The sequence below is a fragment of the Arvicola amphibius genome, chromosome 8 (genome assembly GCF_903992535.2).
Source record: "Arvicola amphibius chromosome 8, mArvAmp1.2, whole genome shotgun sequence".
Lineage (NCBI taxonomy): Eukaryota > Metazoa > Chordata > Mammalia > Rodentia > Cricetidae > Arvicola > Arvicola amphibius.
This window is the reverse complement of record NC_052054.1, coordinates 58,020,360-58,046,504: the sequence shown is the minus strand read 5'-3', so window position 1 is coordinate 58,046,504 and position 26,145 is coordinate 58,020,360. Positions and strand designations below refer to the sequence as shown.

Below are 26,145 nucleotides of genomic sequence, written 5' to 3'. Positions count from 1 at the left end.
TGTTTGTTCCACTTTTGATTTATAGAATATGATTATATTCATCCTATCATGCTGATGGACACTAGAATCCCTTCCTCCTCTCATTCATTGTACCCTCTGGTAATTGTTAGAAAGGTAAAATATAACAGAGAAAAGAATAAATGGAGGGAGAAAGAAGGGGAATGAAGGAGAGTAAAAAAGACAAGATGAGGAAAGGATGGTTAGGTGGAAGGAAAGAAGGAAGAAAGAAAATAATGAAAGAAAATAATGGAAGAAAAATTTTAGGGGAAGCTATAGATTCTACAGACGATGAGCTCAAGTCAATTTGACTCTAATCTGCTGTTGTTTCTTAACCATCTCTCTTTCTCAAGGGTTGTCCTTTAAGCAAAAGGTACCAATGAGTCTCTTATGTCATTTGACCAGATTTCAATATAAGCTTTGCTTACTATATATCAAAAACTTAAGGGTGTGCCTTCCTTGCCTAGAGTAAAAATTAGCTACAATTGAAAATGTGTGTTTTAAAATCATTTGGAGTATTTGAAATATACTCTTCTAATGGAACCCAATGATTGTTTATAAATACAACATTCCAAATAGAATACTTATTTTAGCATGTTCTTTAGGACAACACATTTCTTTTTGACCCAACTTTCCAAAAATATAAAGTGCTACCCATCACATTTTTAGCACATATATAATATTATTCTCCATTACACATGATTGACACAGCCATGCATGTACTATAATAAAATTTGTCAGTGTGGCAATTTTCATTTGACAGTTTTCTTTTTAAAAAAAGATCTTTCCCTAGAAACCAATTAAAACTCTTTACTCTCGAAAAGATGGCGCCCAGGCGACCCGAGGGAAGGTTGTGGTGAACCCAGGCGCTGGAGACCCTAGGAAAGCACCGGCGGCTGGAAGGAGGGCATAAGGTGCCGCTCATCCGGCAGAGCATCCAAGATGGAAGAGCATAAACAAAGTACTATCAAAGACGACTTAATATTTAATATCATATTCAGAAAAATTAAACAACTTCCGGAATCAGAAAGGTTTCTGCTTCAACATGGATCCATATATGTTGGACTTAATGCTGCTTTCAGTGGCCTAATAGCAAACAGTCTTTTCCGGCGCATCCTGCATGTGACACAAGCTCGGCTAGCTTCTAGCTTACCAATGGCCTTGATGCCATTTATGACGGCGAGCCTGACTTTCACAGGTTGTGTAAGTTTACCTTTGAATGAAGGTGACTTGACCTGTGAGGCCTGTGCCATGACCCGGGGCGCACTGGTCGGTTTTGGTATGGGTGGTGTATACCCTGTCCTTTTGGCTATTCCTGTGAATGGAGGCCTTGCTGCCAGGTATGAATCAAGCCCTCTGCCACAGAAAGGAAACTTCTTAAATTACTGGATTACAGTTTCTAAGCCTGTCTGTAGAAAGATGGTATTTCCCATTGTACTTCAGACTGTGTTTGCCGCATACCTTGGGTGCAAACAATATAATCTCCTCATAAAGGCCCTTCAGCTACCTGAACCTGGCTCAGAAATTCACTGACTTAAAGCAAATATGTACAACAAAAATAAAATAATCTTCTTATATTAAAAAAAAAACCTTTTTACTCTCTTATTTTATTTAATTTCTTTGTAACAGTTTAGTTAATGGAGTGTTTCCTGTAATTTTTTTTTACAAAAATAAATTGATAGCAAAAAATAATAATTGAACAATCCCAAAACAATTCTTTTTCTATACCACCCTGTTCCCCCTTAGTTATTGTGTGTGCTAATGTGTCAAGTATTTCACCTGGGGACAGGAATTTGATGTCTACTAAACCAGCCTATAACTGAACTAAGGATCAATTTTTAAAGTATTTAATATAAGGAAAAACTCTGTATAGCTGAAGAGGACACACAGGCAAGTGTCATCATTCTAGGCAATAAATATAAAAAACTGATAGTGTCAAAAGGCCTGTGTTTAAGAATTATCTAACAACTGATAAAAACAGATAGAAATGTTAGAAAAAAAGAAATAAGACACACTATTTTGGAAAACAAAGTAAAAAAAAGTCACTGAATTATCCACAGTAGAATCAATGCAACTCTGATTCTTCTGCATGGACGGGCTCTGTGGGAGCCTTCTCAGCTTGGTTGATCACCTTCCTGGACCTGGGGGGAGTTGGGAGGACCTTGGACTTAGCATAGAGTGGGGAACCCTGATGGCTCCTTGGCCTGGAGAGGGAGGGAGGGGAGGTATGGGTAGAGGGAAGGGGAGGGAAGGGGGAGAAGGAGAGGAGGAAAGGTGGAGGAGGAGGGAAGGAGATGGAAATTTTTAAATATAAAAAAAAAATAAACCATGAGAAAAAAAAAGCAATTAACTTTGTACTTTAATATTGCTGTTTCTTGAAGCTATTCTGGAAATAAATTAGTATTTTGGTGAGATTTGCTATGCTGTTTCAATATTCACAAAACCCCTCTAAAATATGAAAACTGATTATAAAAACAATCAGTTGAACACATTGTTCAGCATCTATCACTACCCTAGAGCACATATTCTCTTCTGTTCTCTTCTGCTGTGTTTATTTCATTTCAGCTGAACTTGTCATTTTCAAAGAATGGTTTCTCAGTTCAAAGATACAACATTAAGTCACAGTTCTCTGCTTGTGGACAATGATACCAGAAATTAAAGCAATTTTTTTGTTATTGAGAATTTCATATGAGTACTATATTTCCATAATTGTCCCTCACTTTTCTTGCTCTTCCACCAGCTGTGCCTCCTACCATTTTTAGGTTTGGGGGCTAACTCCTGAGAAAGACTGCTTCTCCTTATCTCAGTAATCATTAGTTGTCTGTAGTTCTTTATCTAGGTGTAGAATATTGTGAGATTTCCCCTATCAAGAATGACTTATATTGTCATTCTTAAGGTCTTCATGCAATTTTGCTGTTGAAATTCTATGGATTCAATTTTCTAGTTAATCAAAGAAAACACACTCTCCCAACCAACATCCTGATCCTCTGACTCTTGCAATCCTCCCTCCCACTTTTCCTTGATGATCACTGATCCCTAGATGCAGGGGTTCTTTTTTAGGTTTATCAACTGAGGATGAGCAACAAACAGTCAATTGTTCTCTGTATTTTCCAGCTGTGATTTTTAGGGATTGGGGGAGATTGATGCTGCCTGTGTAGATCATGTTGGCCTTGAACTCATGGAGATTGGCAAGTCCCAGTCTCCTGAGTGTTAGAATTGAAGAATAGTGATGTCTGACATCTTAAGACTTTCTTGAATAGTCATAATATGCTGGAAAAAGAGGTTTCTTTTATTTTGGATGAAAGCTATATTTTGATGAAGAGTAGGAGGACAAATATTTGGTTAGAAATTATACTGGCTAGGGGAAATAGGAGAAGTAGGGTCTCTTCTAGGTAATTTCCAATATAAATAGCTAGATATAAAGTATCAGGAATGAATTTGCTCCAATTACTAGAACATAAATTCATTTAGATTATCATTGCTAGCTCCCAAGATATAAGTTTCATTGTTTCTCCTTTGAGGATATATTTTATTTTTTTTAATCAAGGGAGCAGACAAACCGACTAGTCTAGTCTAGCCAGTATCATTGGGGTACCCAATGTGAGGCTCAGGGAACTCATCTAAGACCCCTTATCTAATCATTTGAGACTTACAAAATTAATAACAATCAAACATAACTTAGGCAGAGGCGGGAGATCCGTCTATGAACATCTTGCACTCTGGTTTTATATCCCAGTCAGGAGAGGAAATCCATGATTGGCACAGCAGAGCTCTTAGGCTGAGTAGATGAACAAGGAAGAGTGAAAATCAATCATGCCCAACAATATAAAACCCAGAAAACCCTCAAAACTAACAGGGAGGAGAAAAATAACAATCAATAACTCAACCAAATAGAAGAACTCCCAACAAAAACATAAGAAATAGCAATTCCAATTCAATAATAACATTAAATGAAAATGGATTTTATTTATTTATAAAAAGACACAGACTGATTGTAATGAAAGCTAGAACTAGCTCTTTTGCTGTTGTTTTAAATAAAGCTCCATACAAAGCTGCCATCACCACTAATACTGGGGCCTGGACTGAGGTCCAGCATCCACATGCTGAAAGCTGTACTAACATGGAGGACTTCAACAAGTACAGCAAAATGGAAGAAGTTGTAGAGGAATCCTTGGTAAAGACAAACAAGAACTATTAGGAGGATGGTAAATGTTTATTGGAGGCTTGAACTGAGATAAAAACTAGAAAGTTCTAACAGAATACTTGTTTCATTTTGGGTGAGTTGTAGATTGCAAAATTACACAGATCCAGTCACTGAAAGATTAAGAGGATTTGAATTTGTACTTTTCAAATATGCTGCCGGTATGGACAAGGTATTGGAATTATAAAGAACAGAGGGATGGAAAACGGATGAAAGCCTCCCCAAACTAAAGTTCTTAAAAGGAAAGAACTCCCTAAAAATTATCTAAATTGAGTCCAGATACTGATCCCAGGTCTTCCAGAAAAACCATGAGAGCTCTTAACTACCAAAGCATCTTGCCACCCTGACCATATTGCTTTTAATACTATGGCTCTGTAACAGATCTTAAATGTTGGAATGGTAATCCCTCCATCAAAGAATATTTTGGAACCTTTGGAGAAATTGAAAATATTGAACTAACCGAAGATACAAAAACAATGAAAGGAGGGGATACTGTTATGACACACATAAAGGTGAAGAATTAGTAAAGACATTTTAGAAGGTCAATACTATCAAATAGATTCTTGAAAAGGTGAATCAAAGTTGCACAAGGCAAACAGAAAGAACAGCAACAATAAAATGGTGGAAGAGATACAAAAACTTGTGGAAGATTGAGTAGTAGGAGATATAAAAGAAGTCAGGGCTAAAACTAGAACCAAGGATTTAACAGCTACTATCAGAGTGGATAGCAACAACCAAAATAATTACTAGTCATGTTAAAAATAACATTTGAAGAAAGCAGTAGATGTAGAGAAATCATCTTTCTATATGGCATTGAAAATATATATTCTCCCAAAAGCCACTTAATCAAAATTTGTATCTTATTCTTCAGAGTCTTAAGGAAAAACCTTATAAAATTTATATGAAACCATAAAATATCCTTGATAGCCAAAATAATTCTGAGCAAAATGGAGGGATGACCATTCCAAACTTTAAGATCTATTACAGAGCCTTAGTAATAAAAACAGTATGGTCAGGCTGGTGAGATGCAATATGGTCAGGGTGGCAAGATGCTTTGGTAGTTAAGAGCTCTCATGGTTTTTCTGGAAGACCTGGAATCAATTCTCAGCACTCGGATTGCAGCTACAACAATCTCTAAAAATAACTATACCATATGATCCAATTATATCATTCCTTGGCATATTCCAAAAGGACCGCGCATTCTACATTGGAGATACTTGCTCAACAATGTTTGTAGCTGTGCAATTTGTAATAGTCTGGAAATGAACAAAACTCAAGTTGACTCTCAGAGGTTGAAGCTATCCTTGTTGCTGAAACACACACTAACACACACACACACACACACACACACACACACACACACTTTAGCACTTTAGAGAGAATTCAAAAAATCTGAGCTCAATCTTCCAGGAAATTCTCCTTCCTGAAGTCAAACTTTCATAGTAGTAGAAGTTACTACTATGCAAAAGTAAAAATTTATCAATAATCTTATCCAAATGTTCTGTGCAGGAACTCATAATAATGAGCAGGTCTTCAAAATATCCATACAGGTGCAATAATGACATCATGTCTTGGTGATAATCAATAAGTGTCTAATTGTACTTAAGCCCAAACAACAAGAAGGAAATCATGCCTCATACATAAAATACTATTAACTACCAAGGGCAAGTAAGTCCATGGAACTCAAAGAAGAAACTACTAGTGACGTTTCTCTACACAAATATAATTCCCATCTTCATTATAATACTTTCCTTATACCCATAGATAAGTGTAACCCAACCCTCATCAAAGCACTGTTGCAGCAAAAAGAGACCATTACAATAACCCACAGCTGGTGAAAGTGCTAAGAATACCTGATCATTCAATGTCCCTCCTCAGTAGGTAATATCTACCATCCCTACAGCTAAGGTAACACCTCTTTGGGAAAATGGTTAAAATATCACAGAAGAAAGATTGAAAAGATTTTAAGAACTGGGGGATTAAGGAGTCTGCTGAGATTGCCTCCTAAAAATGATAGGGAAGCTATAAACATATTTCCGCAACAATATGACTGTTTTAACAAGACCCAAAGAAGGATAATACCAATAGACACTTTAAAAGGACAGGGGTAAATCACATAGACCAATCCCTAGGCAAAGACCTACAAGTAACTAGTGACTGATGAGAGAGGTAATTCCTATATCCCAGGCTGACCAAGTGGTCGACCATGAAATCATATAGAAACAAACAGCATTAACAGACTCATTGAACTGTACTTATATATTTATGCATATGTTATATAACAGCAGTAATCAAAGAAGGACCCATAAATTTGGGTGGGAGTAAGGACTTATTTTAGAGTGATTTGAGGGAGGGAACATGATAGACACTGGAAGACGAGAAGGGAACAGAAGAAATGACCTGGTTATATTTTAACTAAAATTAAAAAAGTTCCTGGGAGACTTTAATACTCATCTCTTGTATTTATACTCACCTCAAATCTTGATATCAACAAAGAAACTTTGGATATTAATTATACCAAATATTAATGGGATTTAACAGGTTTATATGGAACAGTTAACCCAATAGACATGGAATATCTTCCTTGCAGCATATAGCACTGTCTCCAAAATTTATCAAATAATAGGCTACAAATCAAACAGCAACAAAAAATAGTAAATCAGCAGAAGGAGATAAGTTCTTGTATCCTTCAGACCAAAATGAAATAAAAGAAGAAATAAATATAGAAACTTCAGAACATACAAATATTTATAGTCTAGTGAAGAAATCGGGGAGGTTGTTAAAAAATTCATAGACACATAAAGTATACAAAACCTTACCACATAAGACACAATTAAGAGAGTCTTTAAGAAAAGTTCATAGCCATATAAGTTCACAGAAAAATATCAGAGATATTTCAGAAAATAATCTAAGTATATGCCCTAAATTTATGGAAAAACAGTAAGCCACACATAATCACTGTAGATGGAAAATGATGATGTTTTGATTAAAAAAGACTAAAATAGTATAAAGACTCACAATTTGTTTGTAAAAAGTTTAACAAGATTGGCAAACTTCAAAACTAAAAGAGAGAGCATGGGTGGAGAGATAGAAATAGGGAGAGAGAGAGAGAGAGAGAGAGAGAGAGAGAGAGAGAGAGAGAGAGAAGGAGAGAGAGATAAAATTAAGATGAAGTGGGAGTTGTTACAAAAGTCCCCAGCAAAATCTAGGTCAGTAGGTATCACTTTGAAAACTTACTTTTAAGAAGCTTGAAAATTTAGGAGAAATACATAAGTTTTTAAATTCATAAGCTTATCTAAATTTTAAGAAAAATTATTAATTTTGCTTAATTGATTAATTATTGCAGTCATTAAAACTAATGAGATTGAAGCTATAGTTAAAAAATTCCACACATAAAGAATAGTCTATGGATAGAAGGGCTTATTACTAAGTACTATCAAATTTTAAATATCAAAAATTGCCATTCCTCAACTGTTCACAGAATAGGTAAAGAAGAAACATTGTCACATTCCTTCAATAAAGCCAACATTATCCTGTTACTAAAAGTTAATAAATGGACAACAGAAAAGAAGACTAGAGAGCATCCTTCCTCATGGACAGAGATCCAAATTTCTCTGCAAAGTGCTTGTAAGCCAAACTAAAGAGCATTTGATTAAATCATTTTAAAAATAAATAATACTTTTTGTATGAGGAGGGAAGGAATGTACAAAAAAAAGGAAGACCATATGCAGTGAATAAGATAACACCTCCAAAGAAGAACCATTCAGTCATTCATTGCTCTGATATTGGGGACCTCTGAGGATGATGCTAGATAGCGAGCAAAACCCAAATCAATTTTAATTACAGAAAGAAATTAACAAATTCCATATTGAACACTGAAGCACAAAATAATGAGATTATATTTAATAAAACTGTAATTAGTCTATCCTTTTATACAATCTGGTAAATCTAATGACAGGTAAAGCTAGAACTGGCAAGATTCTAATTAAGATCTGGTAATGGAGAAACTGTGGGCCAGAAAATTATTGATGATGCTGATATTGTGTATGGAGGAGTCTGGAGAAAGGTTATTTGTGATATTCCTGCCAAGATTTAATTTGAAGGTGCTAAAAAGATAAACTTCAAATTGATAGGAATCTTTATTTACTTAATTTTTCCTAATATTTAATTTAAAACAGAAACTCTTCATACAATATATTTTGATTATGGTTTCCCCACCCTGCTTCCTTCCAGGCCCTCCTACCTTCACTCCCATTCACACCCTTTCTTTCTTTCATTAGAAAACAAACAAGACTTCTAAAAGATAATAATATAAAATAAAACAAACAGAAATAGGACAAAAACAAACAAGAAAAAGAGATAAAGAAAATGGACAAAAAGCACATATAAATGTAGACATAAACATGTTCACGCAAAGAGAAATCCCATAGAAATACAAAATAGGGTTATATTTAGGGGTAGACTCACAGACCACAATTTTCTGCTGGAACTGGGAACAGCAACCAAATCCTACAGCCCGGAAAGAGGGCAGATGTGTGTTTTACATTGGCATATATACTATAAGAGGCCATGCCCAAGTGGGTGGGTAACTTAAAGGTTACTGGCTATAGGAATTCCTGCAGCATTCCTTGAGCAAGATAATTTCTCTTTTCTAGTCTCTATTTCCTCATTTATAAAATTAAACCACCAGCTAATTTGCTTGAAAATTTAAATATAATAATATATCTATAGTCACTAAGCATTCATGAAGCATACTTTCTCTTTTGTAGTGGTCTACTTACTTTAACTAGGTTTTTTTGCAGACAATATTGTAGCTCTAGCAATAATTTGGCTATTGACTTCTAGAGATAGCACACAAGGAAAGGGGAAGAACATATTTTTGTGACACTCAATTTTTTCTTGGGTTAAATATGTACAAAACGCTATTGGGAATGAAGATAAAGGAGCATAAATTTATGCCAAGTTAATAGATACATAACCTATTTGTCTACACTGGAGCTATAAACAGGGACTACATATTGTTAAATTATAATATATTTCCAATGAATAATTATAGATCTTTAAATGGAGTCCTACAATCTGTATAGTTACCAATTATACTAAAAAAAAAAGAACTCCAAAGGGTATATGGAAAGCATTTCAAATATTCTAAAAACAGGCAATAGAGATATATTCCTAATTAAGTTTCTCTCAGTCATCTATGTTTTCTACCAGAAAATTAAAAAGCAAATTCAAATTATCTAAAACCAAAGATAACAAATAGTGTTCAAGATGACAGAAACTAACTCACTGATTTGAGACACGTCTCTCAATCTCATCACATTTTCAGTTGTTGGACTATTGACAGGGGAGCTTCTCTAAAGATGGAAACATTCTGAATGAGAACAAAACTAAAGGCAGAAAAAGGGAGGTGGAAAAAGTAACAATAGGGGTGTTTAAAAAATTCACAGGGGATAATATTATAACTACTTAATAACAAAAACCTGTAATAGTGCAGTTTCATGTATAAATGTACATATATAGTACTAATGAACTTTTCTCAACTGAGTTGTTGGTGCTTCCCAAGAGCCAAAGACCACCTAACAAAAAAATAATTCCAGACATAGTATGTCTTCCTTTGAATTGTTGATCAGGCCTGTAAAAGAGATAAACATACAACCTATTGCTAGTGCTCTTGGTTATACCCCAGAAGCAGAAGTTGCTATTGCAGAAGATAGTATGCACTTTAGCCATACGGCCAAGAGACCCTTAAGCTAAAAATGGCTGGAATATCACTGTTTTGAGGACTAGTTTTTATTCTGTTAGAAGGTGCTATTTAAGCTCCCAAAGAAGGGAGGCAACTGGAAATCATACCTAGCTATAAGACTGATGAATCACATCAATAATTAGAAAGGCAAGATAACCCTAAGGGTACCATGGTGGTATATTTTCTTTTGCAGTACTAAGAGCCCTTTATTTGGACTTAAGACCCACTCAAGGAGCGGGATACCATACCAGGTACTAGAAACTAAGCTAATCAGTAAAATCAGGGTTATTGTAACAGAAGCTACAACCACTAATTTACTAAACCAGCACAATCCTTATATATATATATATATATATATATATATATATATATATATATATATATATATATGTGTGTGTGTGTGTGTGTGTGTGTGTGTGTGTGTGTGTGTGTGTGTATGTGTGTGTATGTACATATATATATTCGCCCTTATATCCACATAAAAGTGTAGTCTTCACACTCATCAAAGAAACTTCTCTTTGTAACCAACAGAGACCACTACAGAAAATCTCAAGCAATCAAAAAGATTTGCAGCCTAGTTTCAAATGGAACTTCTACAGAACACTCCTGTAACTAACGCTAAAGGAACATTGCAGAAAAACAGGTGGAAAGATTGTAAGAGGCAGAGGATCAGGGAGTTTGCAATGAGACTGTCTATGAGTGATATTAACAGCTACTCGTATGACGTCCCATCAACACAACCACCTAAGTGTGAGCTAAACCAGAATGACACCAATGAACATGCCAAACTTGACAGAAAATAAAGCCCATGAGGTTTCAACTCTACAAAAGAACTATAGCCAATTAAGGAAAGCTGGGAATGGAGAAGGTAGTCTTCCTTAAGGAAGATCACACCATTTAGTTGTCCAATTCCAATGATCTATCAACACTGAAAAAAATACATACAAGCAACATTATATGGACAAACATTTTATATTTAGAAATATATATGTGCATGCACTAACAGTTCTTGAAGAAAGAGGCCATGAATTTAAAGGGCGGTGGGGAAGGGTATATTGGAGGGTTTAGAGGGGGAAAAGGAAAGAATAAATGTTGTAATTAAATTATAACCTCAAAATAAAAATTCAAAATTAATAAATTTGCTTAAAAATTTAATGGACTGTCCCTCAGAGGCTCATATATCTGAATGATTGTCTCTAGTTGGTAGAACTATTTAGAAGGTGTTAGGACATGTGGCATTCCTGAAGAGGTGTGTCACTAGGGGCAGCCTTGAAAGTTTCAATAGCTCAAGCCATTTCAGTACTCTCTCTCTCTCTTTCTCTCTCTCTCTGTCTCTCTGTCTCTCTCTCTCTCTCTCTCTCTCTCTCTCTCTCTCTCTCTCTCTCTCTCTCTCTCTGTCTGTCTGTCTGTCTCTGTTTCTCTTTCCCTCTCTCTTATTTTCCCTCCCTCACTCACTCTGCCTAGTGGATGTCTCAAGATGTATGCTATCAGCTACTGCTGCATCACCAGTCCTGCCTGCCTGCTGTCATACTCCTAGTGGTCATGGCCATGGTCTCACCCACTGAAACTGTAAACAGAATCCTAAATAAAATGCTTTCTTTTAAATGGTGCCTTGTTTGCTATGCCTTTTCACAGCAATAGAAAAGTAACGAAGATACAAAAGTCTGCTTCCTAGGAAGTATTTAGAGACATATATTTTGCTGCAGCTAAAATGACAAAAGCCTGCAAGTGAGAAGAACAACATACACAAATGCAGAACTATATGAAGAACAGTATGCAGGATTAGGTGCATGAACATTTGGTAACCTGGATATTTGTACATTATTTATTAAGTCTACAAGTTTGATGATCACCTAACGTATGTAACAGCATATTCAAATTATTGAATAATATAAAAGTAACTATCTATTTATTTTTCTACTCCAGAAAAGCACATTAAAACTGTCTGCTAGTAAACATATGAGTAACAAAAAATGAAAGGAAGTAAATGAATAAAATAAAGATAAGGCTGTAACTAAACTCTGATGTATGTCAGAAGTCTTTGTGTTCTCTGAACTTTAGATGCACAAGTACATGCATCACAATTTACACATAATTTCCAGAAATTTCTAAGAAATATGATGTTTGATTAGAAACTTACAGTCACAATTTTGATGGGCATAATTTTGACAAATGGAAGTAATCATAAGAGGCTAAGTGTAAAAACAGTTGGATCAGTTAATTGATGTTAGGCTTCAAAAAGTTAAATTGAAATGTAAAATATTATCAATGTTGCTATATATCTGCAACATATATATTATATATAAGATAAATATAATTTCAACGAAATAGTTTTATTTTAATTGTATATTTTATCTTCTTTTAATCTATTTTATTATGAAATTCAGCTAAGTATATATTCACTACTACTTGACTATTTTCTTAAATTATGTCATTTTTAGGCTTTTCTCATCTGTCATCTTTGTCCTGTACTGGTTTTCTGTTCTCTTTTGTGTTCCTTATAAAGCAGTCTTTACTTTGCGAATGATTCTCTCTGTTTCTTCTCTTTTGTTATATTTGTTTCTTAGGTTATCTGTTCATCTGTTCATTTGTTCATTTGTTTTACCATATTATGGTATATAGTTTGTGTTATGATTTTACTGGTTTTCCAAGACAGTTTCCTGTCTCTTTGAGAGACAAGCTCCAACCACTTTCAATCTCTCTCTGTCCACTGAGGCAAGCTTGCCTTGGGCCCTTTCTCTCTCTCTTCCTGCAGTTCTTCTGAAGATGCAGCTCTCCGTCTCTCTCCTTCTTCCTCTTTCCTTTTCTCCTCTTCCCCTGTTCTCTCTCTCTCCCACCATACCATCCCATTACCCTCTAAATAAACTATCCATTCCCAAGCTTTCTCTGCATGGTGTATTCTGTTTCCCATCAGCATTTCTTACCCACATGGTACTTGCTGAAACTGTTCAATATTTCAATATTTTTGTGCATGTATACTTTGAGAAATGATTTTTTCTTTCAATTTTTTTTGTAAGATTCTATGCCTGCTCTTTGTCTCCTTGTGACTATGTCTCTCTGGTCAGTTTTCTAAATCTGGAGAAGAAACACAATGAGTCTACTTTTCTTTTACATTCATATATTTATGTGACTCTTGTGTGTTTACATCTTTCTCTTGCACTCATATCAAAATGAATGTTGTATGTTTAAGCCTGTTGATCTTATTTGAATGACCTCATTTTGTTGAAGCTGCACAGTTGAAACGATGTTAGTGTTTTATCTGCAGGGACTCTAAGGTGCTGCAGCAATGATCTTCAGGAGCATAATTTTGCATGGCTGTACCTGAAAACTTTGGGTGACCCTTTCCTGCCTTTCACCCCATGACTTACTTCACATAAAATTTCTAAAAGTTTACTTTTATTTATGTGTACATATGTGTTCCTGCTTCTCTCTATGCATGTAGTATACTCAGAGTAAAGAAGGTGTTGGAGCCCTAGAATGAGAGTGTTGGGCCTTTGTGAGGCTTTTTATGTGGGTTCAGTGAACTGAACCTGGATCCCCTTCAGAAACTGGAAACTTTCTTAAGAACTATTCTATCTTTCCTGCTCTTCACCTGAAGTATTTTTAAAGATTTATTCAAACACTATAAATAAAAATTATACCCATAAAATCACAACATTTATATTTTTAAAGTTGGATTTTCAAAATAACATGTTAGTTTAATTTTTTAAAATACGTTATACCTACATTTAAAACTTAGATACTTCACTCTAGCCTGGGAAGCAGTTAGGCTCCTTCAGCTCCCCCAAATCAAATACTCCAGACACATGCCGACCACTGCAACAGAAATCTGTTGTAGCTTCCCTTTCTTTCTTCCCCCAACTCCTTGATCTTTTCCTCCTAACTTCCCTTCCTCACTTCTTGCTTTGTACCAACCCCAAACATCCTCAAATCTGCCCTGGGAACCCACAGGCCAGCCCAGCTAGGGAAACTGTTAGGTTAACTGTGATCTTCACCTCTTCCTGTTCTCTATAAATTAATTCCCAGTCTCATGCCCAGGTGTTCAGCAGAACACCTGCTGCAGACTTCCTATGTATCTTGCAGCTATCTCCATTGACTCATACATATCATTCCCTCAAAAATTTCCACACCCAACTCATTGCTTTTTTCCCCAGCCTCCAACTCCAGCAAGTGCATTTTTGAATTTTGAACAGGAAAGCTAGTCAGCTAACTGCATATTATCATGCCTTTCTCACTTCATCCTAGTCCAATCCCCAGTCGCATCCCCAGCTCTCTAGCAGACCTTCTGCTGTGGGCGCTTCTCACTCTCTGCCACTCACATTCCCCGAGGATCAACTAAGCAGATCCTGGTGAACCACCCTGCTTTCATTCCTTCCTTTGCTATTTTTCTACTTTTTAAAGATTTTTTTATTTTAAATTTTTTATTAATTTTGTATACCAACCACAGTTTCCCCTAATACCCCTCCCCCCTGCTTTTTCTACCTCACCCACCCCACTCCCATATACTCCTCAGAAAGGTAAGGCCTCCCATGGGGAGACATATCAAGTTGAGGCTGGACTAATCACCTCATCAAGGCTGAGCAAGCATCCTTCATAGAGTAGGGGTTCAAAAAGCCAGCTCATGCACAAGGGATAGATCCTGGTCCCACTGGTTGGGGTCCCACAAATACACCAAGCTACAAAATTGTCATCCACATACAAAGGGCCTAGTTTAGACCTAGGCAGGCTCTTATAATAAATAACTTGGCCAAGTAATGAGAGGAAAGCAACTACATTTATCTAGTCTTCAACCTCATTGAAGTTCTAGTTGAGCAGCTTCTGTAAAGCAAAGGACATTGTCACTAAGACACAAAGGCAGCCTACTGACTGGGAAAAGATCTTCACCAACCCTGCAACTGACAAAGGTCTGATCTCTAAAATATATAAGGAACTCAAGAGACTAGACAGTAAAATGCCAATTAACCCAATTAAAAAATGGGGCGCTGAACTGAACAGAGAATTCTCAACAGAAGAAGTTCGAATGGCCAAAAGACACTTAAGGTCATGCTCAACCTCCCTAGCTATCAGGGAAATGCAAATCAAAACAACTTTGAGATATCATCTTACACCTGTCAGATTGGCTAAAATCCAAAACACCAATAATAACCTTTGCTGGAGAGGTTGTGGGGTAAGGGGTACACTCATCCATTGCTGGTGGGAATGCAAACTTGTGCAACCACTTTGGAAAGCAGTGTGGCGGTTTCTCAGGAAATTCGGGATCAACCTACCCCAGGATCCAGCAATTCCACTATTGGGAATCTACCCAAGAGATGCCCAATCATACAACAAAAGCATATGCTCATCTATGTTCATAGCAGCATTATTTGTAATAGCCAGATCCTGGAAACAACCTAAATGCCCTTCAGTGGAAGAATGGATGAAGAAACTGTGGAATATATACATGCTAGAATACTACTCAGCGGTAAAAAACAATGACATCTTGAATTTTGCAGGCAAATGGATGGAAATAGAAAACACTATTCTGAGTGAGGTAACCCAGACCCATAAAGATGAACATGGGATGTACTCACTCATATTCGGTTTCTAGCCATAATTAAAGGACATCGAGCCTATAAATTTGGGATCCTTGAGAAGATAATAAGAAGGTGAACTCCCAAAAAAAGATATAGTAATCCTCCTGGATATTGGAAGTAGACACGATCGCCAGGCAAAATTGGGAACTTGAGGGTTGGGCGAGACTGGGCCAAGGGAAGATGGGGAGAGAAAAGTGTGAAGGGGAGAACGGGGGGAGCTCGGAGGAATGGGGTGCTTGGGATATAGAAAGGGTGGATATGGGAGCAGGGAAGAATATATCTTAATTTAAGGAGCTACCTGAGGGTTGTCAAGAGACTTGACCCTAGAGGGGTTCCCAGGTTTCCAGGGAGACGCCCCCAGTTAGTTCCTTGGGCAGCTGAGGAGAGGGAGCCTGAAAAGGCCAGCTCCTATAGCCATACTGATGAATTTCTTTCATATCACCATAGAACCTCCACCTGACGAAAGATGAAGAAAATGACAGAGCCCCACATTGGAGCACCGGACTGAGCTCCCAAGGTCCTGATGAGGAGCAGAAGGAGAGAGAACATGAGAAAGAAAGTCAGGACCGTGAGGGAACCTCCAGCTGGCGACAGATGGGGAAGGTGACTGAGCCCCACACTGGAGCACTGGACTGAGCTCCCAAGGTCCTGATGAGGAGCAGAAGGAGCGAGAACATGAGGGAGAAAGTCAGGAACGAGAGGGGTGCGTTCACTCATGGAGACGGTGGGACAGAACTAATGGGAGATCACCAACTCCAGTTGGAATGGGACTGATGGATCATGCGACCAAACCCGTCTCTCTGAATGTGGCCAACAGCGGGAGCTGACTGAGAAGCAAAGGACAATGGCTCTGGGCTCTGATTGTTCTTCATGGACGGGCTCTGTGGGAGCCTTCTCAGCTTGGTCGATCACCTTCCTGGACCTGGGGGGAGTTGGGAGGACCTTGGTCTTAGCATAGAGTGGGGAACCCTGATGGCTCCTTAGCCTTGAGAGGGAGGGAGGGGAGGTATGGGTGGAGGGGAGGGGAGGGAAGGGGGAGAAGGAGGGGAGGGAAGGGGGGGAGGAGGGGAAGGAAGGGGGAGGAGGAGGGAAGGAGATGGAAATAAAAAAAAATAATAAAAAAAAAGAGAAATAATGTTACCTGAGTAATTAGGAAGTGCACTCAAACAATTTCCAAAACATGTAACAAATCACAGAGACAACTGGCTACCTGGGCAGTCATCCAAAGTCATGTTTGCAAAGCACTGAAGCTATAAACTTTGGCTAAGGCCTAGAATAACTGACAGATTATCTTTAAAGGCAAGAAAATTTTCAAAACTGTCTTACCCTGTCTTGGCAAGATTTGACAGTTCTGCTTATCCATTTCTGTGTACTATGTATTGTGTCAGTGGTTGAGGTATGGACAGTTCTTTGCCCAAAGACATGTTTTGCCAAGAAGAGGACCAGCTACACAAGCCAAGTAAAAAATTAAAAACTTATGTGGAAAAAGTGTGTCAGTTCTTTTTCTGCTTCAGCTGTTAATTCTCTGGGACTATTCAAATCTTTATCACCATCTAAGGTTTTATTTAAATGAATTATTAGATCAGGTGTTATCCCAACAGCCAGTCATAGACTGGAAATGTCTTCTGACAATCTTTCAAAGTCATTAAGAATACGTAACTGGTCTCTCATAATTTGTGCCTTTTGTATTCTAATTTTCTGTAAACGTATTCTGTAACCTAGGTAATTAACAGAACCCCCTCTTTGAATCATTTCAGGAGCAATTTGTGATCCCCATTTAGGCAAAACTATCTTTACTTCTTCAGACATTCTTTCTAAAGTATCTAAATTTGAATCAGATAGCAAAATGTCATCCAAGTAATGGTAAATTATAGACTTAGGCAATTGTCTATGTATTATTTCCAATGGCTGACTCACAAATCATTGACACATGGTTGGGCTATTGATCAATCCCTGTGGGAGGATAGTCCATTGTTACCTCCTAGTAGGCTGAGAATTATTATAAGTAGACACTGTGAAGGCAAATTTTTCTCTATCCTTTTCTTGTAAAGGTGTAGGGAAGAAGCAATCCTTTAAATCAATAACTATAAGAGGTCATCCTTTTGGTAACAGAGAAGGCAGAGGAATTCCAGACTGTAGAGTGCCCATAGATTGAATTACCTTGTTGACAGCCCTTAGATCTGTCACCATAATCCATTTACCAGATTTCTATTTTTACAACAAACACAGAATTCCAAGGGCTAGTTGACTCCTCAATATGTCGAGCATCTAATTGCTCCTGTACCAAATGTTCTAAAGCCTGAAATTTCTCTTCAGCTAGAGGCCATTGCTTAACCCACATTGGCTTCTCAGTTAGTATTTTTAAAAGTAGGGCTGTTGGTACCTCTAAAGGTTTGTTAGTTGCTTTATGTTCTTGTACAGCCTGAATGGCTGGTGACCTTTATGCATAGTACCTTATTACATGTTACCCAGAATTATGAGTTCCCGGGACTGCAGGAATTTTAATATGGTTATTTCAATGCTATAGCAAGTCACAGCCCCATAAATTTATTGCAATATCAGCTACAGGAAGCTTTACCTTCCCTCTTTGACCTTCTGGCCTAATAGAGTCAACCCATCTTGTGCTTTGTTTAACTCAAGATATGGTTCCAATTCCTAGTAATTGAACATCTGCCTTTTGAAGAGGACAATTTGGATGCCAAGATTCTGAAGTAATGATACTCACATCCGCTCCTGTGTCTACCAAGCCAACAATCACAATTCCATTTATGCGCACTTTCAGCTTTGGTTTCTGATCATTTATAGAAGTTTGCCAAAATATATGCTTCTTATTTCCTATTTGAATTTCTGACTTATCCTCTAAATTGGAGCCATCATTTAGAACCTTATGGTCTTTCACAGAAGTTTCTAGATTTCTTAATTTTCTTGGTGTGACTTTTTTCTCCATGATTACTGGGAACAACTGGGCCACTTTTGGCTTGGGGGCCTGCCAGAGGCCCCTCAATGAGTTTCCTGGTGCTACATCAGCTTGCCTTGTCTGTCTATTGTTGATCTGAATTCATTGGTAGAATGTTGTCCTTTACCACACATCCTACATTTACCTGAAGGCTGAGGTTTCCTATTTTTGCCATTCCCAGATGAGGTATTATTCCTAGAAATTCCTTGCCTGCAATCCCTTTACAGATGTCCTAATTTACCACAATTAAAACATTTGACAGGTTGATGTCCCCTCATTGCTTTTGGAATTGCTTCTCCTACCCAGGATTCATCATTGTAGTTAAACATCTGAAAATTCATGTTATGCTGAATCCATTCATCCATAAGAGCTGATCTAGACCTTAAAGGTTCAGTTATCATTTTGCATTCTAAGTTTGCATTTTCAAAACCCAACTACTCAAGAATTATTTGTCTAGCTTCTGTGTTTGTTACTCTTATGTGTAGAGCCTTAATTAATCTATGCAAAAAGTCAGTATAGGGTTCTTCCTGTCCCTGCCTAACCCTGGTATATGAATCGTCCTTTCTCCCTAGTTCTGGTATTCTATCCCAAGCACTCAAGGCTGCTTTGTGGCATAGGGAAAATACTTCTTTGTTGTAAAGAGCTTGGACCTGTGGATCAGCATAAGCTTCTACACCAAGAATTTGATCCTGCGAAACCTCCACACCTTTTGCTCTTCCTTGCTGTTGCATATGTTTGGATTCTTCTCTGAAATAAATTCCAAACATCAAGGAAGTTCCATCCTCTCATACTAACATCCTATGATGCTAATTGGGAGAAATCATGAGGCATAGCTCTGACATCAGAAGCCCAAGTCCTTATCATTTCCTTAACAAATATAGAGTGCAAGCCATAAGTAATGAGGGCATGTTTAATTTCCTTTAGATCATTCATTGGGTGATCCAGAACATGAGACTAGATAGACCAGGGACCTAGGATAAAAAAATCAAATAATACTGGTCTAAAAACAGAAAAAAAATACAGTGATGAAATGGTTACTAATGATATCTGGTGCCTTGTTCAGCCATCATCAGAGAAGCTTCTCCCTGCAGCAGTTTGGAACAACTATAAAGACCTCCAACCAGTAATTATATGTAGAGTGAGTGACCTTGGAACAGTCAGTTCTAAATGGGATATCTCCATCAATTCCCTCTCCTCAGAGATCAGGGAACATTTTTAAAAGGAGGTGGAAAGAAGGTAAGAGTCAGTAAGGATGGAGGACACCAAGGGCCTCTAAATTAGCATGATAAAATCTCTTATAAACTCATAGAGACTGAAAGAGCAAGTGCGGGGTCTGCCTGGGTCTGCACAAATTCCTTGTTGTATATATTGTAGCATTTAGATTAACATGTTTTGTGAGACTCCTGAGTGTGTGAACAAGTGATTATCTGAGTCTAATGCCTACTCTTGGGCTCTTTTCCTTCTCTTGGTTTATCTTGTTCAATTTCAATGTTATCACTTTTGATTAATCTTATTTTTATATTAAAAACATGAATGAGGAAATGAATGAAATAACATGTAGTCATCATGGTGAAGATCAACAACTGAAGTGTCACTTAAACCTCTTAGGAGAGAGAAAATCAGTTTTCTCTAATAGAGTGACACTGAGTTTATCAACAACTCTAGAACAGGCCTCAATTCAGGAGTAATTGACTAACAGATAATTGAGACCATAGGTTTGTTTGTTTTGTGTGTCTGTGTTTATTTGGTTATAGTTTGATTTTTTTTATTTTTGTTTCTTTACAATGTGGTTATACTTTGTTTTCTTGGTTTGTTGTATTTAGTTTTCTTTTTGTATGGATGAAGAATTTAAAGTTGGGTGACTAGGGAGAGAGAGAGAATCTGAAGGGATATGGGGAATAGGAAGAATATGATTAAATATATTTTGATTTAAAAATTGTTTTAACTTATAAAAATACAATTAAATTTATTTTATAATTTTAGATTACAATTATGTCATTTTGTTCTCCCTTGTCTGCCCTCACACCCCCTGATTCATATACCCCTCCTTGATCTTTTAAATACATGACAACTTTTTCATGAATGCATATATACATAAATACTCATATAATTCTGTATATGTAAATGTAACCTGTTCAGTTTCTATAATGTTACTTATATGTCTGTTTTCACAGTTTGACTATTTGGTAGTATATAATGAAACAGTGTGCTTTTCCAGGGGAAGACGAGTTCTCCCACTCTTACCATTCTTTAGCTGCTTGTAGTTCTCTGTGTGGTGTTAGGGCCCTTTGTTCTTTCACTTGACCTCCTTAGTAGGTCTATTGTTGTTGACCTTGTTCTGCTCATATTTGGGCAGTCAACATGCTATTTTATGGCTGTTGCTTCTGACAGTCGTAAGAGAAGCAATCTCACAACAATTTCTCTGAACCACTGGCTCTCTTATTTTGTCTTCCCCAAAATAACCATTAAGCTTTAGTGTGTGAGCTCTATTATAGATGTATTCTTTGAGACCGAGTGCCACATCCTAAATTTTAGTTGGATGTGGTTTTCTGTAATGGTCTCTCTGCCTATTGCAAAAAGAAGGGATACCTGATGAGTGGCAAGGACTACACTTCATAATGTAAAATTCTATACGAGTTCTAAGTTTCAAGTTTTGTCACAAAATGTTATTAACCCAAGGTATCCTAATAGCAAAATATATTTTCTCTGATTTTATTGCCTTCCACTTCTGGGTCACTGGGGTCTTTGTATATTATCTTTCTCTTTGCATATCTGAAACACAGGGGCTGGTGATTTGTTTAATTGTTGTACATCCAAGTGAAATAATTACATTTAGGACACTTTATCCCATGTACTCATTTTCTTTCATTCCTGTATTTCAGCTTGGAATTTTTCTTTAGGTTAATAGACAATCCCTGGAGATTTCTTACATCCTTAGAAATTATACATGTTCTGTCTGATTTTACTCTGAAAGTGATCAGATTTGGGGTCTTAGAATTTTTCTCTTATTAAACATCTTACTGAAGCATGTCTCATGGCACATTACGATTGTTTCTCATGACAATTAATCTACAGTCTTAAAGTAATTTGATGTGAATTTTCCAGATGATTATTGAATATGCCTTTGTAATTGATCCTACCTAGATATCACACTTTATTCTATTACTGTTGAAATTATACATATTTTGAAAAATAATTGTTTGTCTCAATAAATGTTTGATGCACTTACACTTTAAAGTGTATTCTTTATATAAAATGATATATTCATTGTCAATTTGTAAAACACCTTCATAAATATTAAATTGAACTTTCTAATGAAGCCTTTCTTGGTGTTACTTAATTAGTTGTAAGCTGCTTTGCTATCTCAATTCATAATACTTTTTACCTTTTTCTAGCTTGTTCCCTCTAATTTGTAGTTTGTATGTAAATATACTCTGGGAATGGGCTATATGCTTTGTTTATATGTAAATATACTGTAGGAATGGGCTATATGCTTTTATATTATTCTATATAATCTTTGACTGCAGGTATTAACATATTATTAATATTTATGTAACCCCAAATATATTGAATATAGATTTCTAAGTAGTAAAAAATCAGTGTTATAGGTATCTGCTATATAATTGGCTAGACATAATACACAGAAGATCCAAGAGAAATGCAAATAACAATATGATGTTTGAAGGACTTATAGAGAGAAAAGCCTTAGTACACAACAGTGACTAATAAAACAGAGATAAAATGATAGGGCAGTATATGTGTTCTATGGGGTGAAAAAAATCCAATACCTTATTATTGAAGCTACTTTTCAATTTCTGTGAGAAAATACCACGGCCAAGACAAATTCTAAAAGAAATAATTAAATTTGGGTTTCATGGTTCCAAAGTATAGAGAGTCCATTATCATCATGGCAGGGAGCATGATATCAGTCAGACAGGCTAGGAACTGGGGCAGTGACTGAAAACTTGCATGTTAAGAATGGAATTGCATGACCTTTTGAGATGTCAAAACTCACTCTCAGTGATACACCTTCTCCAACAAGGCCATAACTCTTAACCCTTGTTATCCACCAACAAGGATGAAGAATTCAAATATACAGGCCTATGTGAAGCACTTTCATTCAGAACACAATACTAATTCTTTTTTTTTTTTTTTTTTTTTTTTTTTTTTTTTTTTTTTTTTTTTTTTTTTTTTTTTTTTTTTTTTGTTTTTCGAGACAGGGTTTCCCTGTAGTTTCTAGAGCCTGTCCTGGAACTAGCTCTTGTAGACCAGGCTGGCCTCGAACTCAGAGATCCGCCTGCCTCTGCCTCCCAAGTGCTGGGATTAAAGGCATGCACCACCACCGCCCGGCTACAATACTAATTCTTTATGAAAAATACACTAAACACTAGGTCCTGGATAAATATTTCAACTGAAAAAATCTTAAAACATATATACCTTTTCCTCCTACAATGTGAGATGACATTGTGATTTCACAGCTACAAGTATTTTTATAATATACTCTGCAGGATAAGACAGGAGAAAAATGTTAAGTTATGAAAACAGGTTCATGTCCTCTTCCAGTATTTTCAATATTGTTGGACATTTGTAAACACTGTTTTAAGAGAGTAGAAGGGGAATTAAGGTCCTTACTGTAATTTGTCTGAATGTTTGATAGCAAAATGTCATGGAAGAGTAAGACTTTAGTGAATCTCACAGCTGAATTACCTTTCTGATGGGAAATGTGTGGGAGGGGAGTGGTTAATTGTATGTCTGATCTCTTCACCTGTTTCTTTGTAATGGAAAGCAAGGAATACTTGTAAGTGAGGTCTAGACATATCCAACCATGTGAATAAGCAAACTGAATCATTTAAATAAGTGAACTCATCTGGCATTATAGTTACAATGAAGGACAAACTCTTCTTATCATATACAGGTATAAGACTGTTCATCTAGAAATGAAATGTAGCGTGGTGGTCAGGCGGCAATGGGAAATAACCAAAACTAGCCTTGTCTGAAATAATCAGCTTTAATAAAGGAAGGAAGTGGGGCAAACTTACAGAGCCAGGGTTCCAGCGAAGACCAGGAAACCAAGAGGAAGGAGCTTACCCAAACAAGGTTCTTTTAAAGGTATTTCATTCCTCGGAGGGATCACGCCCCTCAGGCAAGGGATTGGTCAGCCTCCCCAACATCTCCCCCTTTTGTCTAAATAAGACAGATTCAAAACCAAATACGACTATATACAATGGAAACAGATAATATAAAATTACCAAAAGCAAACAATATTAAGCAAGGAACATATAACAGAAGTTTTACTAAGCATTCTATTTCAAGGAATCTAAATAATGTGGAGGGTAGCTACAATTATCTAATCTTCAACCCCATCAAAGATCTGAGAAAGGAAGTAATATTACTTAAGCAACCAGGAAGTACAAATGAGAAACTTCCAAAGGCGCAACAGATGACAGAGACAAATGACTACCTGGGCAATCACACAAACTCTCATTAGCAATGTTGAGGCAACCAACTTTGACTAAGGCCTAATACAACCGACATACAATTTTTCAAAGGCAAGGAACCTTTAGTAGAGCTAATCCTACCCTGTCTTGGCAAGATAAAATAATCCTGTTTTATCCACTTATGGATATTTTGTATCTTTGTCAGTAGTCAAGGTATGGGCTTTTTTTTGCCCAAAGGCCAGTTCTGCCAAGAAGAAGACAAACTCCCAGTGGAGTGCCTTTGGTGCTCAATGTTTTCTCAGGAGTAGAGCATTGTTGCCAGGAGTGATTGTGTCTCATGAGTACAAAACTCTAGGTTAGATTAAAGGCCATGTTCTACAGCTCTTCAAAGAGGTTGAAGATTATACTATCTATACTAAATATAGTCTCTATGTATCTAAAAAACATGATTATCCTAAATATAAATATGACAAATATATAATTCTCAGTACCTATCTAACTTGAAGACTAAGAGAATAAACAACTGTGCAATAAATGAAGACAATGATTTCCAAATGTAAACAAGGTCATTACATAAATAATATCTGAGGTAGAAATGTACATTGCAATATGGTAAACAATGTCATTACATAAATAATATTAGAGGTAGAAATGTACATTGCAATATGGTAAACAATGTCATTACATAAATAATATCAGAGATAAAAATGTATATTGTAATATGGTATATATCTCAATATAACAATTGTTTCAAACAGAGGTAGAAGCATACTCTCATACAATGTTCAATATTTCAATATACAAAAATCAGCACCAATACAGTTTTCTAAAAACAATAACACAAATATCAATCATCCCTTCAGACCAGTTAATCCCTCCTTTTTTTCAATATATACAGCCCTGAGTCCATATAATACTTCTGCCATCTCCTCAACCCTATACCAACCACCAATTAGTGTCCCTAAACCTGAGGGCAAACTCTGTTGGGAGAGGGAACATTGTCATCTAAGATTGTTTCCAGCTGACATAGGCGCTACATTCTTCTCAGAGGGGTTTGTGAAAGCAAATAATGGTAAAATACCCAGGGTAACATTTGACCTAAGAAGAATATATCTAGCCTCTGAATGTTTTGAGGCGATCTGGCCAAAATGTTGTCAAAAATGTGCACCATTCAAAAGTGTCCTGTGCAGTTGGTACCAAAAAAACAGATCTAATTTTAGCGCTATTAAAAATAATGACAGAGCCCCACATAGAAGCACCGGATTGAGCTCCCAAGGTCCTGATGAGGAGCAAAAGGAGGGAGATCATGAGCAAGGAAGTCAGGACCGTGAGGAGTGCGTTTACCCATTGAGACGGTGGGACAGATCTAACAGGAGACCACCAAGTCCAGTTGGAATGGGACTGATGGAACAGGGGACCAAACCAGACTCTCTGAATGTGGCTGACAGTGGAGGAGGACTGAGAAACCAAGGACAACAGCGATGAGCATGAACTCTACAGCATGGACGGGCTCACTGTGAGCCTTGTCAGTTTGGTTGCTCACCTTCCTGGACTTAGGGGGAGCTGGGAGGACCTTGGACTTAACATAGTGAAGGGAACCCTGATGGCTCTTTGGCTTGGAGAGGGGCGGAGTGGGGGTATGGGTGGAAGGGAGGGGAGGGAAGGGGGAAGAGGAGGGGAGGAGATGGAAATTTTTAATTAAAAAAAAAGAAAAAAAAAGAAAAAACAAACAAACAAAAAAAACAAAAAAATATATGACATCAGGGCAGGAGAGATGGCTCAGCCGTTAAAGGCTAGGCTCACAACCAAAAATATGACGTCATAATAACCAGTTGGAATTGATGTTGTGGGGCCCCATCTTTATCCTGGAAACTTTAAAGATTACTGAAGAAAAATTTTTTGTCTGTTACAGAAAAGGTAAACATTATCTACAGAGACATATACAGATATATATATATATATATATATATATATATATATATATATTCAATGAAAGGTGTATTAAAGACAGACACAGATATGAGCGAAGGCAAAGAAAGTTTAACAAATATATTATTATTATTATTATTATTATTATTATTATGTCCCATAACATGACTCCTGACCTAAGACAGAAACTCTGAGATATCTCTTATCAACAGGCTTGGAATTGAAGAGGGACTGGGTCAGAGTCCAACTCCAAAAACCAGCTCTAAGCCGGGCGGTGGTGGCGTACGCCTTTAATCCCAGCAATC

The 26,145-nt window shown here is 36.9% G+C and overlaps 1 protein-coding gene across 1 annotated transcript; it reads left to right on the top strand.

The window, feature by feature from the left end:
* The first annotated feature begins 939 nt into the window (after nt 1–939).
* On the top strand, nt 940–1,560 carry LOC119821638 (transmembrane protein 126A-like). The gene has a single exon (XM_038340776.1). The coding sequence runs from the start codon at nt 940–942 to the stop codon at nt 1,528–1,530; it is 591 nt and encodes a 196-aa protein (XP_038196704.1). The 3' UTR covers nt 1,531–1,560.
* The last annotated feature ends 24,585 nt before the right edge of the window (nt 1,561–26,145 follow it).